A 16,928-nucleotide genomic window follows, 5' to 3' on the forward strand; every position below is an offset into this window, starting at 1 on the left:
GCTTGCCCTCAACTATGTCGGTCAGGACTGGGTGAATGAGGGACAACTGAGTTTTGAGTGTCCGTTTCATGAGTAGCTCTGCGGGCGGGACCCCCGTGAGCGAGTGCGGGCAGGATCTATAGGCCAGCAGGAGACGCGATAGGCGGCATTGTAGGGAGGGTCCTTGAATCCTGAGCATACCTTGCTTAATGATTTAGACTGCCCATTCCGCCTGACTATTGGAGGCCGGCTTGAACGGCGCAGTCCTGACGTGGTTGATGCCATTGCCCGACATAAACTCCTGGAATTCATAGCTCGTGAAACACGGGCCATTGTCACTAACCAGGATGTCCGGCAAGCCATGGGTTGCAAAGATCGCACGTAGGCTTTCCACAGTGGTGGATGACGTGCATGAATTCAGGATGATGCACTCGATCCATTTCGAGTACGCATCTACTACAATGAGGAACACCTTCCCCATGAACGGACCCGCATAGTCAACGTGAATGCGTGACCATGGCTTGGTGGGCCAGGGCCACGGGCTGAGCGGGGCCTCCATGGGGGCATTACCCAGCTGGGCACAGGTCGTGCACCTGCGAACACAGTGTACCAGGTCACCAAACGTGTGACCGGGCAATGGCCTTCATCATCACAATGCCTGGGTGCTCGCTGTGGAGTTCCCTGATGAATGCCTCCCTGCCCTTCTGTGGCATGACTACCTGGCTGCCCCATAGTAGGCAGTCGGCTTGGATGGAGAGCTCATCCATCTGACCTCCCCAGGGCATGCTCCGTATGCGGGCACCCAATCCCCAGTCAGGACACATTTCTTAATCAAGGATAGGAGGTGATCTCTGTTTGTCCAGAATTTGATCTGGCGGGCTGTGATGGGGAAGCCTGCACTGTCAAAGGCATTGAAAGCCATGACCATCTCAGCGTTTTGCTCAGCTGCCCCCTCGGTGGTGGCCAGTGGGAGCCTGCTGAGTGTGTCAGCGCAGTTTTCACTGCTGGGCCAGATGGAGTAGTCATGAGCAGCTAGCGTGAGGGCCCATCACTGTATGCGAGCAGATGCATTGGCATTAACAGCCTTGCTGTCTGATAACAGGGATGTGAGTGGCTTGTGGTCAGTCTCTAATTCAAACTTCCTACTGAAGAGGTACTGATGCATTTTTTTTACACCATAGACACATGCAAGCGCTTTCTTCTCGACCATCCCATATCCCCATTCTGCTTGAGAGCGCGACCTGGAGGCATAAGCCACAGGTTGTAGATGACCCTCAGCATTACCCTGCTGCAACACGCACCCAACCCCATAGGACGATGCATCGCAAGTCAGAACTAAATGTTTACAGGGGTCGTACAGGGTCAACAATTTGTTTGAACAAAGTAGGTTTCGCGCCCGATCAAAAGCCCGTTCCTGACAATCCCCCCAAAACCAATCGCAACCCTTACGCAGGAGCACGTGTAGTGGCTCCAACAACGTGCTCAAGTTCGGCAGAAAGTTCCCGAAATAGTTCAACAGTCCCAGGAATGAACGCAGCTCCGATGTGTTGCAGGGCCTGGGTGCTCGTCGAATCGCCTCTGTTTTGGATTCGGTGGGCTGAATCCCATCTGCAGCAACCCTCCTGCCCAGAAACTCAACCTCAGGAGCTAAAAACACACATTTAGATTTCTTGAGTCGCAGGCCTACCCGGTCCAGTCGGCGTAGCACCTCCTCCAGGTTGTGGAGGTGTTCCTTGGTATCTCGACCCGTGATGAGGATGTCGTCCTGGAATACGATCGTTCCTGGAATGGATTTAAGTAGGCTTTCCATGTTATGTTGAAAAATCGCGGCCACTGAGTGAATGCCAAACGGGCACCTGTTATACGCAAACAGTCCCTTGTGCGTGGTGATGGTGGTCAGTAGTTCCTGGGTCATATAGGCTGAAGTGAGGTCCAACTTGGTTAACAGCTTGCTGCCTGCCAGCGTGGTGAAGAGGTCCTCTGCTCTTGGGAGCGGATATTGGTCTTGGTAGGGACACCCGATTAAGTCATCTTGTAGTCGTCACAGATCCTGACAGAGCAATCCACTTTTAGAACGGGAACAATGGGGCTCGCCCAGTCACTGAATTCAACAGGTGAGATGATGCCCTCTCGCAACAGCCGGTCCAATTCGCTCTTGATTTTTTCTCGCATCACATACGGCACCGCTCTGGCTTTGTGGTGCACTGGCCTGGTGTCCGGGGTGATGTGTATCACAATTTTAGTGCCTGTGAAAGTCCCGATGCCCGGTTGAAATAATGACTTGAATTGTTGTAGGACTTGTGAGCATGAACTTCGCTCCACCGAGGACATTGCGTGAACATCCCCCCATTTCCAGTTCATCTCGGCTAACCAGCTCCTCCCCAACAGTGCAGGACCATTGCCCAGGACAATCCAGAGTGGCAGCTAGTTCACTAACCCATTGTGTGTGACAGCCATCATTGTACTGCCTAGCACCGGAATGATTTCCTTGGTATAAGTCCGTAATTATGTCTCAATACGTTCTAATTTGGGTCTACTGGCTTTGAGTGGCCATAGCTTCTCGAATTGCTGAATGCCCATGAGTGACTGGCTGGCCCCAGTGTCCAGTTCCATGCGTACTGGGATACCATTCAACAAAACCCTCATCATCTTTGGTGGCATTTTGGTTTATGAACTATGAATATTCGCCGCAGGGACCCGCTGAACCTCGGCGTCCATCGATTTGCCCCAAAAGTCATCCTGCCTCACAGAACCCTCTTCTGGTCCATCTGTCTCACATTTCAGTCTGGTTTCAAGTTTTCTACACATTCGAGCTAAATGGCCACTGAGATTGCAGTTTCTGCAGACAAAATGTTGGAATCTGCAAGATCTGGCTGAGTGTTTACCCCCACACCTCCAACATGAGTTAAAGTTTCTATTGTTGGGGACAAAGGGACTATGGCCAGGAATTCCGCGCTGACTGTCCCTTTGACTGCTTTTAAGTACCCTATTAGTCGATGTCAATGGCCCCATCCCGGGCCACATTGTCCACTGTGATGGCGTTCAACCTGCTGTTGTCTCTGTTGAGATCCTGCTCTGGGATCTATTGCTGCCTGGTAAATGTCAGACTGCCCCTGCCTGCTTGCGGGGCTCTGAGTAGCATTTATGATGTTGACTCCCTGATCCATCGCCGCATTAGAGGCAGAATTGCGTGCGTAAATCATTTTCGTCTCTTCCTCCCCTGCCATGAAAGTTTGAGCTAACAACGCTGCCGCTTCCAAGGTCAAGTCCTTGGTCTCAATTAACTTGCGAAAAATTCCTGCATGACCGATACCCTCGATGAAGAAGTCCCTTAGCATCTCCCCCTGAAGGCGTCTGTGAAGTTGCAGAGGTCCGCTACAAAGTCCGGTATGCTCTGTCCTTCACGACGTCGATGGGTGTAGAATCTGTGTCGAGCCATGTGTATGCTGCTTGCCAGTTTGAGGTGCTCCCCGATTAATTTGCTGAGCTCTTCAAAGGTTTTGTCTGACGGCTTTTCGGGTGCCAGTAAGTCCTTCATGAGCACATAAGTCTTTGGCCTGCAGCTGGTCAGGAGATGAGCCCGTCGCTTGTCAGCCGCTGCATCCCCCAGCCAGTTTTTAGTTACGAAGCTTTGCTGAAGCCTCTCGACAAAATCATCCCAGTCTTCCCCAACACAGTACTGTTCATCTGTGCTGTCGGTGGCCATTCTTGTGGGTCGTGAATTCCCGTTTCTCGTCGCCAATGTAAAGTCCTTACTCTACAGCATGAAACCACACGAGGCACATTCCAGGGACAAGGCCACTCTGTGACCTGCTCTTTATTACAGGACTCCACAAGTGATGACCCTGCGTGGGACCTCCCTTTATATACCTGTATGATCGGGTAAGGAGTGTCTCCCACAAGTTCACCCCCTGTGGTCAAGGTGTGCATCTGAGTTAAGTATATACAGTAATACAGTGGTGTTACATTGTAGTTACAAACATGACATATACAATACTAGCATATAGAAAGCTTTACAATTCCCTGTCATAGATATATTTGACAAACATTTTAAAAATCAACATTTGACTACGACAATAATAATGACACTCACTTTTGGTCATAATTATTCAGGCACTGAAGCTTGCAACCACTGCACTAGTAATTCCTGAGTTATTTGCGCTGTGCCATTGCTAACCTTAGTCCCCTCTTCAGTTTTGAAAAGTCAATAAAAAAACATCAAAGTTTTAAATACATTCAACAGACAAAAAAAGATATCATAACAGTAAACTGTTCACTTAAAGGAAACCAGATAATACATTCAATATGTCACCAAATAAATTATTAATTAATGAGGTACTTTGGCATCAAACAAAACATGCTCAGCAAGCTGCTTCACCTAAATTCTATCAGTCTCTGCATTAGTTGCCGGAGATTGTGGGCCATTCTTGCGATTTTCCCAGGCACACTGGTCCCATTTGTCAGCAAGCGCTGCCTCGCAGGAATGTACGACCACTTTAAGCAGCAGAGGTAGCTGTTGCAAGGGAACGCGCAGCAGTTTTCCTATAAAATGACAGAAGGAGGACTTATTAAAACAAACCAAATGAGTTTTCGCAAGAGTAAGAGCCACTTGGTTTTCCAAAAGTACAAACAGCTAGGCTACAAGCAGGTGTGTGTAAAGAAAAAGTATGGGCTAAGATAATACCACTGCAAATCTCAAATAAAAACACAGAAAATGCTTGTGACTCCCAGTTATACTGTCACTTTTCATTGCTATGTACCCAAAGCATCTTTGCCCCATTGGTATGTACTCAAAATATCTTTGCATCAATGATAAAATGGCAGTACAACTGCAGCCTCTATGAACTTTGAGAGTTCTGACAAGAGGTTGTCTGTGCAGAGGTCACTTCAGAGCAGGAAAAACAACTTGGGACCTGTTTGGAATTTTTATTCAATATAAATTATGTAGTTCATTTTATAATTAGCTTAAGAATTCAGTTATTGCAAGCAATATAATCCAAAAAAACCCACTTAATACTGTAATAATATTCACTCAATAAATCGGTACCACATTTTGAGATTGCCACTGTCATGATAGAGAACAGTGAATGATTGAAGAGGAAGAGATTAGATAGTGTGTGTAATTCTTGGGCTAAGGAGACAGCTGCTCATGTAGTGTGCCAGTAATTGTACAGCCCTCGAACAAGATTGAACCAGATTTATGACTTTTGACCTCCAATAAACTTTATTAGTCTATTGCTAATTAGTCTTAAACTATAAATAAAAGGGGAAAATACACATGGAGTAGTAACAAGCGTCTCAAGTGGAGTTCGAAGTGAATCATGATACCTTGCTTTCTCAATGATGTCTTGATATACACCAATTATTGTTGCTATTTGATCCCATATTAATCCTTAGACTGCTAGAACACCAGGGAAATCCAGGCTCCCTGGGCCAGCCAATTCTAAAAGTTCTCAGTTCATACAATGTGACCCTGAAACAAAGCCTAACCTCGCAACGTAAAGCTATTCAAATGTCAAGACTAACTTTATTACTGTAATACTAACAGATCTCCCATGGCATTGCTTACAGTAAGTCAGGAGGACAGCTGTTTGAAAAGGATTATACCATATAACATGCAATGGATTATTCTTGCGTTAAGGGCAGCAGTGTCATCTTTCAGTAAATAAACCTTATTTCAGTAAATTAGGTACATCACAATGTCAATTACACAGTTTTTTCTGTTGCTGCAAACATTTCTCTAAAAGTGCCAGAAAATAACTGGCTTGCTCTTTTTTTATACTTTGTTTTTATGCACAGGACAAAATGTAATGCCTGGAGTGTGACAGACCCAATTCCAAACCTACCCTTCTACATCTGTGCATTGTACTCAGAAAAAGTACAAACTTAAAAAATCATTTACAAGCATTGCCATAGATACAAATATGTTATGGGACTGGAATACTAATTGTGTTGAATTGTGTTAGATATTTGTAACTTGTAATAATTGTAATTTTGCAATCTAATCAATAACCGAGAAGTTTGTGGTTTGCAGAATGCTTACCAGCTCGCCAGACTGATGCAGGCAACATACATCTCACCAAACTGTCCAGTACCAGCTTACAAGCTAAAAACTTCGATCAATACGAATATTGATGCAGTGACTGGCCATTGCGGTGCTGTAAAATCCATGGCATACTCATTCAGAGTGCTGATAATAGAACTTTAACCTTCACACTGCTAGTATTAACTGGGAAAACCACCTCCATAAATAATATAGTCATACATGGATAAGTACACATAGACATGTGTATGCGATAAATACACCAGGGTACACATTTGTCACTGGCAAGCTAATATCTCTACCTGCCAATCATGCAACTTGTAGCAAAGTTTGAATTGCTTGTTTTATTTAAATAAAGATCAGATTTTATCTTTGATAGAAATATTAAATTAGACTGTTTCCCTGAATTAGCACCATTATTCCTTTTGAGAGAAAGAATTGGCTTGTTCTATTATGTATATTTGTTACAGGTTATCATATCATCCTGGATATTTACCATTGTATGTGCGACTATTGTTCACAAGGTACGAAATACTGATGAATTTGTCTGGGTATCTATTAGCCACTATATTTGTGCCATCTGTTCCCTATTGTTAATTCGATATATGCAGGAAGTATTCTATATATAGGTATCTACACAATAAAGAATAAACAGAAGCATTGGGATTTTTTGGGCTGAGATGTACAGAAACACATCACCACCCATACCTATGGTACTGTTAGTATATGCCAATTATTGTACTTGATATTGCTTTTTGTTTGTATTTTGCGGTCACTGGTTGAAGGAATGGCGCTTGCTGTACATCACGTTTACAGTTGCCCACTTAATTTTCGTGTGCTTTTGAGCAACAACTTACGGTATTTAGAGATCCTTTTCAGTGCAGCGCCCTCTATATGCGGGGATATGTGGCGCATGTGAGCAGGGAAAGCAACAGCATGACTCTTCAACTAATCAGATTGAAGACTCCTCACTGAGATATGCAGCGGGCGAAACTGAACTCGGTAGCCCCCGTTTTTTAGGTGCTACGACACGCCTTAGCGTTACAAAATGGCATCCGCAGCGCGCACACACATCTGATGTGAAGCGCCCGGACGCCATATTGATAAAGGGGTTAGCGCATGCGTACTTAACATCCGCCGGAATTATGCAGCGCAGACAGATCATGATGCCAATCAGCATGCAACGCAGATTTGACGCCAGCACTGGCATTTTGGAGCTCCATGCCGATGCTGTCTCTTAACCTCGCAAAGCTGAATGTGACATTCGGCAACAGGAAAGATTCCCCCATCAGCGCTATCTGAAGGGATCATCAACTCCCTACAGTTTAGTTGCTGGTTTATTTCTTCTGGCTGTTGCTACAATTCTACATGTTTTTGGTGCTTTCCATAGTTGTTTCAAGTTTAAAAATTCTACAGGGAGTGATGTGGCAGGTGCTGAAGGACTTTTTGCTGACTTCAAGGCTTCTGCACAAACCAGTTGCTCCCAGACATAGGCACATTAGTAGGCCTTCCTCAGAGAATCGAGCATGACTTGGAGAATGAGCAGAGGCCACGCAGGTCAGGTCAAGCTACTAGACGAGTGAGGAGGAGAAGGGTGAGAAGGGCTATCACCAGTGTGTTCAGGGAGCACTTCTCCTCCCTGAACGTCAGCGACGACCAAAGCTTGAGACGTCTGCACTTCACTAAGGAGTTGTTACTGAAATCTGCCACTTGCTGCAGGGCAAAGACCGCCTTACCAGTGGCTGTGACAGTGACCTTGGCCATGAACTTTTATGTCCCTGGCTCCTTCAGGCTGCTGCTGGAGATATTAGCAACATCTCACAGTTTGCCGTTCACTGCTGCACAAGGGAGGTCATTGAGGCTCTCTATTGAAAAAGCGATAACTTCATTTCATTCTCTCTTGCTAGAGAGAAGCCGACAGAGCGAGCACAAGGGTTTGCTTAGATTGCAGGCTTCCCCATGGTGCAGGGTGCCATCGACTGCACACACAGCGCTTTGTGTATGCCTCATGTCACCTGTACCATGTACCTGAACTGAAAGGGATTCCACTCCCTCACTGTGTAGCTGTTTAGTGACTGTAGGCAGCACATCATGTAAGTCAATGCCTGCTATGGTGGCACCAATCATGATGTGTTCATTCTGTGACAGTCCATTGTGCCAGCTGTATGTTTACTGTAGCTACCACGGTAAACCACAGGGTGACTACTGGGTGTCAAAGGCTATCTGCTGATGACCTGGCTCATGAGTTCGGTTCACAACCCACGCACACGTGTGCAGCATGCATACAATAAGAGCCATGCTGCCACAAGCAATGTGATAGAGCAGACCATTGACATCCCCTGAAGCAACGATTCCGTTGCCTGGACCACTCTGGAGGAGCCCTGCAGTACCCGGTTGAGCGGGTTTCAAGATTTGTCGTGGTACGCTGCATGCTGGTGCTACCTTGCCATCGTGAGGGAACAGCCCTTGCCATCAGCTAACCAGTGAGAAGCTGAGGAGCAGCAGCACGTGGAGGAGGCGGAGGAGGAGTTTGAGGAAGAGGAGGAGGCAGAAGAAGAGGAAAAGGAAGGGAGGCTGCAACCTAGACAGCCCCTTTCTGCCCAGGCTCTACATGAAGAACCAATTTAATAGTGATACTAGTAGCCTCAACCCCAATTACCCATTCACCAACAGTCTCAGACTCCTTACCTTCCCTCTGTCACTGAACATCACATCATCCTCTTGGCCACAAGGCAAAAATAAAAACCAACACAAAATACACATTCAAATCCAAATTTATCAATTAAACCACGTCATATTGCATACAAACATAAATAAATCACCCTTGTGCTTTCCGTGTGCCTGTCTTCTGTGTGCCTTTATCTGTCCTAGTGCTCCTACGCAGTGCTGCCCCAGTGGCTGCAGCATGGCTGGTGGAAGGCTGCTGAAGTTCAGTGGAGGAGGCTGCAGATGGCCTTGGAGGACGACCTCTAGTAGCTCTTGGCCTAGAAGACCCGGCTTCGGATTGCATCATCTCGCCATAGGCAGCAATAGTCTCGGCTGGCTGGCCGACAGACAACAACAAGGATACTGGTGGAGTGGCAGGAGTGGGATCATGAATGCTGGACAGCAGGCTCTTGCTCCATGGAGCCACTGCCACTCTCCTGGGATGGCGACTCAGCAATTCTAGTTCAGTAATCTGTTGGAGCAGTCCTGTGAACAGTGGTATCCAGAGCCATGATGGCAGCAGTGTGAGCTTCCACTGCAGCACTCAGACTGGGTGGCTGCTGCTTGTGCTGCTGCTTGAAGCTGAGACGTTGGCCATCAGTCGTTGCATCATGGTGGGTTGCACAAGTGTGTTGATGGAGGTGGCCACCAGGTCCATGCTGGAAAGGATAGCTCCAAGCTCTCTGCAAAGCCCCATACCAAGTTGGTGCTGTACTCCTCCATGCTCCTTGACAATGAATGTTGGCTTTCTGGCAGACTTTCCAGTGTACCAAGCATATCATTATGTACTAATAGATCGCAAGCGTAGAGCATTTCTGAGCCTCAAGCAACAACACAACTCGGGAGCAGCAAAGCTCAAGGCTGAGGTCCAACAAAAACCCCAGCACCTAAAAAACAGGTTGTGGATGGAGAAAGCACAGGAGATACAACAACTGGCCGACAGCCATGGTATGCGAGGATTCTTCATTGCAGTCAAGGCCACCTATGGTCCAAACTCCCAAGGCCCCACCCCACTCCTGGCCAAGAACAGGGAAACATTCATCAAGGACACCAAGGCTGTCAGGTCCCGCTGGAAGGAGCACTTTGAAGATCTCCTCAATCGAGACTCTGCGTTTGACTCGAGTGTTCTCAACTCCATCCATCAGCATGCGACCCGCCACCAACTCAGTGAAACCCCAATGTTGCACGAGGTAGGCAAAGCCATAATACAGCTCAAGAATAACAAGGCTACGGATGTGGATGGAATCCTTGCTGAGGTGCTAAAGTATGGCGGAGAGGCGCTGTTGGCGCGGATACATGACCTCATCTCTCTCATCTGGAGGGAGGAGAGCATGCCGGGAAGTCTCAGAGATGCAGTGATCGTGACCATCTTTAAAAAAAAGGGACAAGTCCAACTGCGGCAACTACAGGGGAATCTCCCTGTTACCAGCCATTGGGAAAGTTGTCGCTAGAGTTCTCCTCAACCGTCTTCTCCCTGTGGCCGAGGAGCTCCTCCCAGAATCACAGTGCAGATTTCATGCCCTATGGGGCACAACGGACATGATCTTTGCAGCGTGACAGCTGCAAGAAAAATGCAGGGAGCAGCGCCAGCCCTTATACATGACCTTTTTCGATCTTACAAAGGCCTTTGACACTGTCAATTGTGAGGGTCTATGGAGTGTCCTCCTCCATTTCGGATGCCCCCAAAAGTTTGTCATCATCCTTCGCCTGCTCCACGACGACATGCAGGCTGTGATCCTTACCAACGGATCAATTACAGACCCAATCCACAACCAGACCGCGTTATCGCTCCAATCCTCTTCTCAATCTTCCTCGCTGCCATGGTCCACCTCATAGTCAACAAGCTCCCCGCTGGAGTGCAACTAAATTACAGAACCAGTGGGAAGCTGTTTAACCTATGCCGCCACCAGGCCAAATCCAAGATCACCTCAACCTCTGTCATTGAGCTACAGTACGCAGACGACGCCTTCTAAGGCTGAACTCCAGGATATAGTCGATGTATTCACCGAGGCATATAAGAACATAAGAACATAAGAAATAGGAAATAGGAGCAAGAGTAGGCCATAAGGGCCCGTCGAGCCTGCTTCGCCATTTAATAAGATCATGGTTGATCTGATCATGGACTCAGCTCCACTTCCCTGCCCGCTCCCCATAACCCCTTATCCCCTTATCGTTTAAGAAACTGTCTATTTCTGTCTTAAATTTATTCAATGTCCCAGCTTCCACAGCTCTCTGAGGCAGCGAATTCCACAGATTTACAACCCTCTGAGAGAAGAAATTTCTCCTCATCTCAGTTTTAAATGGGTGGCCCCTTATTCTAAGATCATGCCCTCTAGTTCTAGTCTCCTCCATCAGTGGAAACATCCTCTCTGCATCCACCTTGTCAAGCCTCCTCATAATCTTATACAGTACGATGAGATCACCTCTCATTTTTCTGAATTTCAATGAGTTGAGGCCCAAAAGGATAGTATGCAGGTACTGCAAGTGATGGGCCTTACACTTAACATCCGTAAGACAAAGGTACCCCACCAGCCTGTCCTCACCGCACAGCACTGCTCCCCATTCATCAAGATTCACGACACGGCCCTCAACAACGCAGACCTTTTCCCATACCTCGGGAGCCTCTTATCAACAAAAGCAGACATTGATGTGGAGATTCAACATCGCCTCCAATGCGCCAGTGCAGCCTTCAGTCGCCTGAGGAAAAGAGTGTTCGAAGACCAGGCCTTCAAATCTGCCACCAAGCTCATGATCTACAGGACTGTAGTAATACCCGCCTTCCTGTATGGATCAGAGGCATGGACGATGTACAGAAGACACCTCAAGTCTCTGGAGATATATCATCAACGATGTCTCCACAAGATCCTGCAAATCCCCTGGGAGGACAGACACACCAACATCAGTGTCCTCGACCAGGCTCACTTCCCCAGCATTGAAGCACTGACCACACTCAATCAGCTCTGCTGGGCAGGCCACATAGTTCGCATGCCAGACATGAGACTCCCAAAGCAAATGCTCTATGCGGAGCTCCTTCACGGCAACTGAGCCAAAGGTGGGTAGCGGAAATGTTACAAGAACACCCTCAAAGCCTCCCTGATAAAGTGCGACATCACCACTGACACCTGGGAGTCCCTGGCCAAAGACTGCCCTAGGTGGAGAAAGTGCATCTGGGAGGGCGTTGAGCTCTTTGAATCTCAATGCCGAGAGCGTGAAGAGGTCAAGCGCAGGCGAATGGGCGTGCGGTAAACCAGTCCCACCCACCCCTTCCCTCAACGAATATCTGTCCCACCTGTGACAGAGTCTGTGGCTCTCATATTGCACTGTTCAGCCACCAAAGAACTCACTTCAGGAGTGAAAGCAAGTTTTCCTCGATTCCGAGGGACTGCCTATGCTGATGATGATGATGTATACACCCATCAGCCTTTTCCTGTAGCCTGGCCCCACCGAAGTGTTTATCTGAGTCCACTGCAGCAGAACTTGTGTCCGATCTTGACTCCCGGTGAGCTGGCACCTGCGCTATCCTTGTCCCCCTGCCCTGGCTGCAGCCCACTTATGCCCGGTCACTGTGCATAATTTGGAGGATAGCATAGAGGTACTCGCCTCTATGCTATCCTCCAAATTATGCACAGTTACGGTATCTGAGCTGGTGGCTGCGACTGTGGTGTTGAGTGGTGGTGTGTCTTCATCATTGGTCTTCCTGTTCTTCCACCACTGACGGGGCAGGTTGCAGTGCTTGGCTATATGAAGTGAAAAAGGGACAAAGGTTGTGTTGTGATGAAGGGAGAGGAGAAAGTAAGAACTGCATGCTTACACCAGCCGCAGCTTGTAGGACAGAAGAGATTGTGGTTTGAGGGGGAAGTGGAATGTGAGAAGGAGGAATAGGTAAGAGGGTACCATCATCTCCAATGGATTCAGCCCCGCTGGTGGGCATGGCCTCAGCAATGGCACTTCCCATAATGGCCAGCACTGTCTCCTTCCTGGGGTTTGGAACATACTGATGTGCCTCTCCTCCTCCAGTTATTTCCTGCTGCTGTCGATTGTGTGCCACATTCTGCTACAAGAGTGAGGGAAGTGTGTCAGTGAGTGTCATGAAATATGTTTGAAATATGTGGCTGTCATGGTTGAATAGCTGGCAGTGTGTCCAAGGTGTGTGATATGGGTGTGAGGCTTGCAACAGTGCTAAGTGTGTGAGGGTGAGATGAACCATATGAATGTTAGGTACGAGCTCTGACTGATAGAGAGTGTTGGTTGGTGAGTGATGGGGTGTGATGAATTGAGCAGTGCTGAGGCTAGTGGTGCAATTGGTAGGACACCGCATTTGATGATGCATGCACTGACCTTGGCCACTCGTGTGAGGTCACTGAACTTCTTGCGGCACTGCATCCAGGTCATTGGGGCTAAACTCCTGCCATTGTCCTCCGTGGCTATCTATTCCCACTGTCTTCTCATTATGTGTCTGAAGGGCCTCTTGCCCTCTGCGGCTAAAAAGCATCTCTCATCCTTTCCAACTCCTCCACCAAGACCTCCAGTGCGGCGTCCGGAAACCTTGGTGCACGCTCTCTCCGATGGTTGATTGTTGCACAGTACGTTATTTCCAATGATCTCAGCACCTGCAGCAGCCACAATGCACCATCCCTTTAAGAGGTGAAGGCTAGCTTTCAGTCGTGCTAGGAAGTAATCACAATGGGCCCCTGCTGTTGCGTACAGCCAATGAACAGCGCGATTAGCACTGGTTGCATGCAGATAGCATGAAGTTGGCATGCTGTCTACATCACACGGAGTGAGTGCGGGTTCATTGTGCATCCCGATCCCCACACCAGTTTTTGGGGGCTATCAAATTTAACCCCCGCAGAGTCTAAGCCAGGAAGTAAAAATTATATTTATTTCAATGTAAAATCATGTACAGAGAGCAAAATAAAGTGAGGGAAAGAAATATGGGATTAAGAGATAGATAAAAGAGACAGAAAGAAAAAGTTTAAAAAAAAATATTTTCATTTTTTTTAAAATTTCCAACATTAATTAAAATCTGAAGGAATGAGACTCCAGACTTGTAAAATTACATTTTCAGTGGCAGAGAGGTTGTCTGACAGTAATTGAGATTCATCACAGTGTTAAAAATTCCCTTACTCCTGAATGTGCCAGCCCTAACTTTTTCTGGCGAGTTTAGTGCGTATCTAGTGGGTAAGTACAGCAACTTCACCCTTCATGTGTGTGAATGCCGAGCCTATCGGCGAGGTGTAGTGAAACATCTGGGGGAGCAGAGTAACTCAGACCACAACTTCCTGATTTCTGGGTTTAACTGCGCATGTATGGTCGCCGGAAGTTGCGGGTCCAATTTACCGCCTGATAACGGTGAGTGCTGATATACTGGCCTTTATTTTAACAGCAAAATCCTGGCCAATAGTTGCTTTATTCTATAAATTCTGCTTTTGGTTAAGAATAACTGCAAAAACAGTTAGTGCAGGTGCAACGTCCCAAATCCAGGTCTCCGAAAACCAGAATTGTCCAAAAACCGGACATTTTGCGCATAGCTGATGGAATTGTCTGGAATCCAGAATTATTGTCCGCAAACCGGACATTTTTGAGGCAAAACCCGAACCGATCAAGAATTCCGGATTTCAGACAAGAAAATCAAGTCTGAAATCCGGAATCCTCGACCGAATCTGTGCCGGATTTTGAGTTTTGCCAGATTTCGGACCTGCCGCTCACAACCCGCCATGGATTCGGTCGCAGATTTCCGATTTCAGACTATTGATTTTCTTGTCTGAAATCCGGAAAAACCCCAAAACGGGAATGGACAGTCCCGATGATTCCAGATTTTGGACATTGTACTTGTACTGCATCACAAGTTCAAACTAGTCAGCCGATTATTAGAAGCGATTATAGATAGAAAAATTAATTACTACAGGAAGAGTTGTTAAACTACTGGGGGAAGAGACAGTTCTAAAAACGCCTAACTGTAATGCTATAGACTTATGACTGTAATTATACAATGAGACATACATGAAAGTAACTATGAAACCTGACACTTTGAATTGTACCCGACCTGAAGCACAGTAATACCAGTGCAGGTTAAAATGACTGAAGATATTCACTTCAATAAAATAAACAAAAATATGAGATCATAAAGAATTCTCAGAGCACAAGTAAAAACCTTCTAGGTCATATACATTGTATATAAATGTACTGGTAAAACCATTGATGGAGCCACATTATCTGTAAGAACACTTAATTAAAGTTATACCACTAACCTTGTGTTAAGCAGGTGGAACCTTATTAGGAGGACATCCACCACACTATGGGCTCAAGATTGGCCAGGAGTTTTTTCTGGCGTAACTTAAAAATTCCCATTTTCCCCAATCAATTTGCACCAGCGTAACTGAGTTAGTTACGCTTTTTTTAGGTTAGTTTTTTTTTCCTCAAAAGGAGGTGTTACCAGCCACCTACGAAAGTTCTGCCCATTTAGGCAACTTTGGCCAGCTAATAGTTACTCCATTTCTACTTAGGCCAGCGTATGTGACCACTTCAGAAAGCCCTTGCGGAGAGTTAAACAAATCGGCGCAGTTAGACACATCGGAGGCCATTCGGCCTGGGATAGGGGTGGGAAGCAGAGAGGACCTGCCTGTATCTAAACCACTAAGCCTTACAAACCACCAAAGTTTGCAAACAAAAAGTACTAAGAATTCAATAAGAAAAAAAAAATTGAAGTAAGTCCTACCTTCATCTTCAAACTTGGCACGGAAAGGCAGTGGGCCGGCCGGTGCGGGAGGCCACTCGGCCAGAGCTAGGGGCAGGCAGGAGAACGGATAGAAATCACCAGCAGACAGGAGCACTATCAGTTCACCTGCCCGCACTGTAAGATTCAGCAAAAGCATCGGTGTGAACTTTTGGATCTATAAGTTTTGAACTTTGCTGGGACATATTCATTGTACAGCAGAAAAGCTGACCTGGAGCAGGTCCAAACATGTTTAAGTTGAATGCACATCAACTGGGCGGGAATAAGAATGGCTGAATGCAGTAACATCATGGTTGATGAGTGCCTTTTGTCATGGAATTGGAATCCATCAGTGAGACATTAAGTAAAGTGGCCGAGATTTTAGGCCATTAAAAGACAAAGGAAAGCTATTTTGACCACAGACTCATCGGAGCCACCCATCGAGGGACAGCCCAGTTGACAAAGGGGCAGGCAAAGATTTAATTTTTGCTTTTCAGTTGGACAGCCTCATGCAGGAAGGACAGTTGGACTTTAAGCAGTCTTGCAGGTATAAGAACGGCAGTTGTAAGCCATTTCTCTCTCGCCCCTCTTCTACGCATGCTTGCAATGCACAAAGACCGAGCACTCCATCTGGAATGGAGAGATGAAACCACCACCTACGAGCCAAGAGAGCCTTGCTACTTCGACTGGGAGGCTGATCTTGAGACTGGACTTGAATACCACAGTTTGGTACGGACCCAGAAGATATGCCTCATCGGGAGAAGCAGCGAGTAAGCCAGGGGGGTGATTGGTGAGCATTTATCCCAGCCCACGGATCTTTAAGACCACCGCATAGTGTGAAAGGATGTCGTGTGTCCCAACCAAGCTTCAGGGGTTTTCAGGGGAGGTGTTTTAGACATGGATACTTCACGTTAGGGGCCTGTTTAAACAGGCCACACTGTGTAGTGTACTGCATTTGTTTGTTTTACACACTAGGGTGTGTGTGGTTTTACTGGGTGCAGGTGTGTGTTTTAACTTTAATAAAGCATTGCCGGTTGAGACTGAGGTATTTGTCCATGACTCGTTCATCTGTTCCGTACAGTAATAATTCCCAGCATTAGAACTATTGTAAAGTGGGGGTGCTTCAACAACACCGAACACTTATAGCCCCTAGCCCTGGCCGAGTGGTCTCCCAGTGCGATCGATCTCTTAGAAATCACCTGCAGGCAGGAGCATTAAGAGAACGACCGCACCAGGAGGCCACTCAGTCAGGACTACGGGCGGGCAGGAGAACTGATAGTGCTCCTGCCTGCCACCCAGACTTTTCACCTCCACCACTATGCCTAGGAGTCCAATTCTAAGTGTTGATCACGCACTGTGCAAAGAACTTTGATAGCAGCCAAAAAGTTATCTTTTACCAGTTTGAACCCGTGTACCCTCGTCTTATGTTTCCAATTTATTTTAAAGTAATATTCTGGATTTACATTTTCTATTATTTATAATCTT

The 16,928-nt window shown here is 46.8% G+C and overlaps 1 protein-coding gene across 1 annotated transcript in view; it reads right to left on the reverse strand.

Annotated features, from left to right (window-relative positions):
- Positions 1-4,007: 4,007 nt before the first annotated feature.
- Positions 4,008-16,928, reverse strand: part of LOC139269154 (nuclear receptor subfamily 6 group A member 1-like) — a 371,389-nt gene continuing 358,468 nt past the window's right edge. The window contains exon 10 of the mRNA XM_070888255.1: positions 4,008-4,521. Coding sequence (XP_070744356.1) covers positions 4,358-4,521 — 164 coding nt within the window. The 3' untranslated portion in view covers positions 4,008-4,357. The remainder of the gene's footprint in view (positions 4,522-16,928) is intronic.

This window comes from Pristiophorus japonicus, chromosome 8 (assembly GCF_044704955.1).
Source record: "Pristiophorus japonicus isolate sPriJap1 chromosome 8, sPriJap1.hap1, whole genome shotgun sequence".
NCBI lineage: Eukaryota > Metazoa > Chordata > Chondrichthyes > Pristiophoridae > Pristiophorus > Pristiophorus japonicus.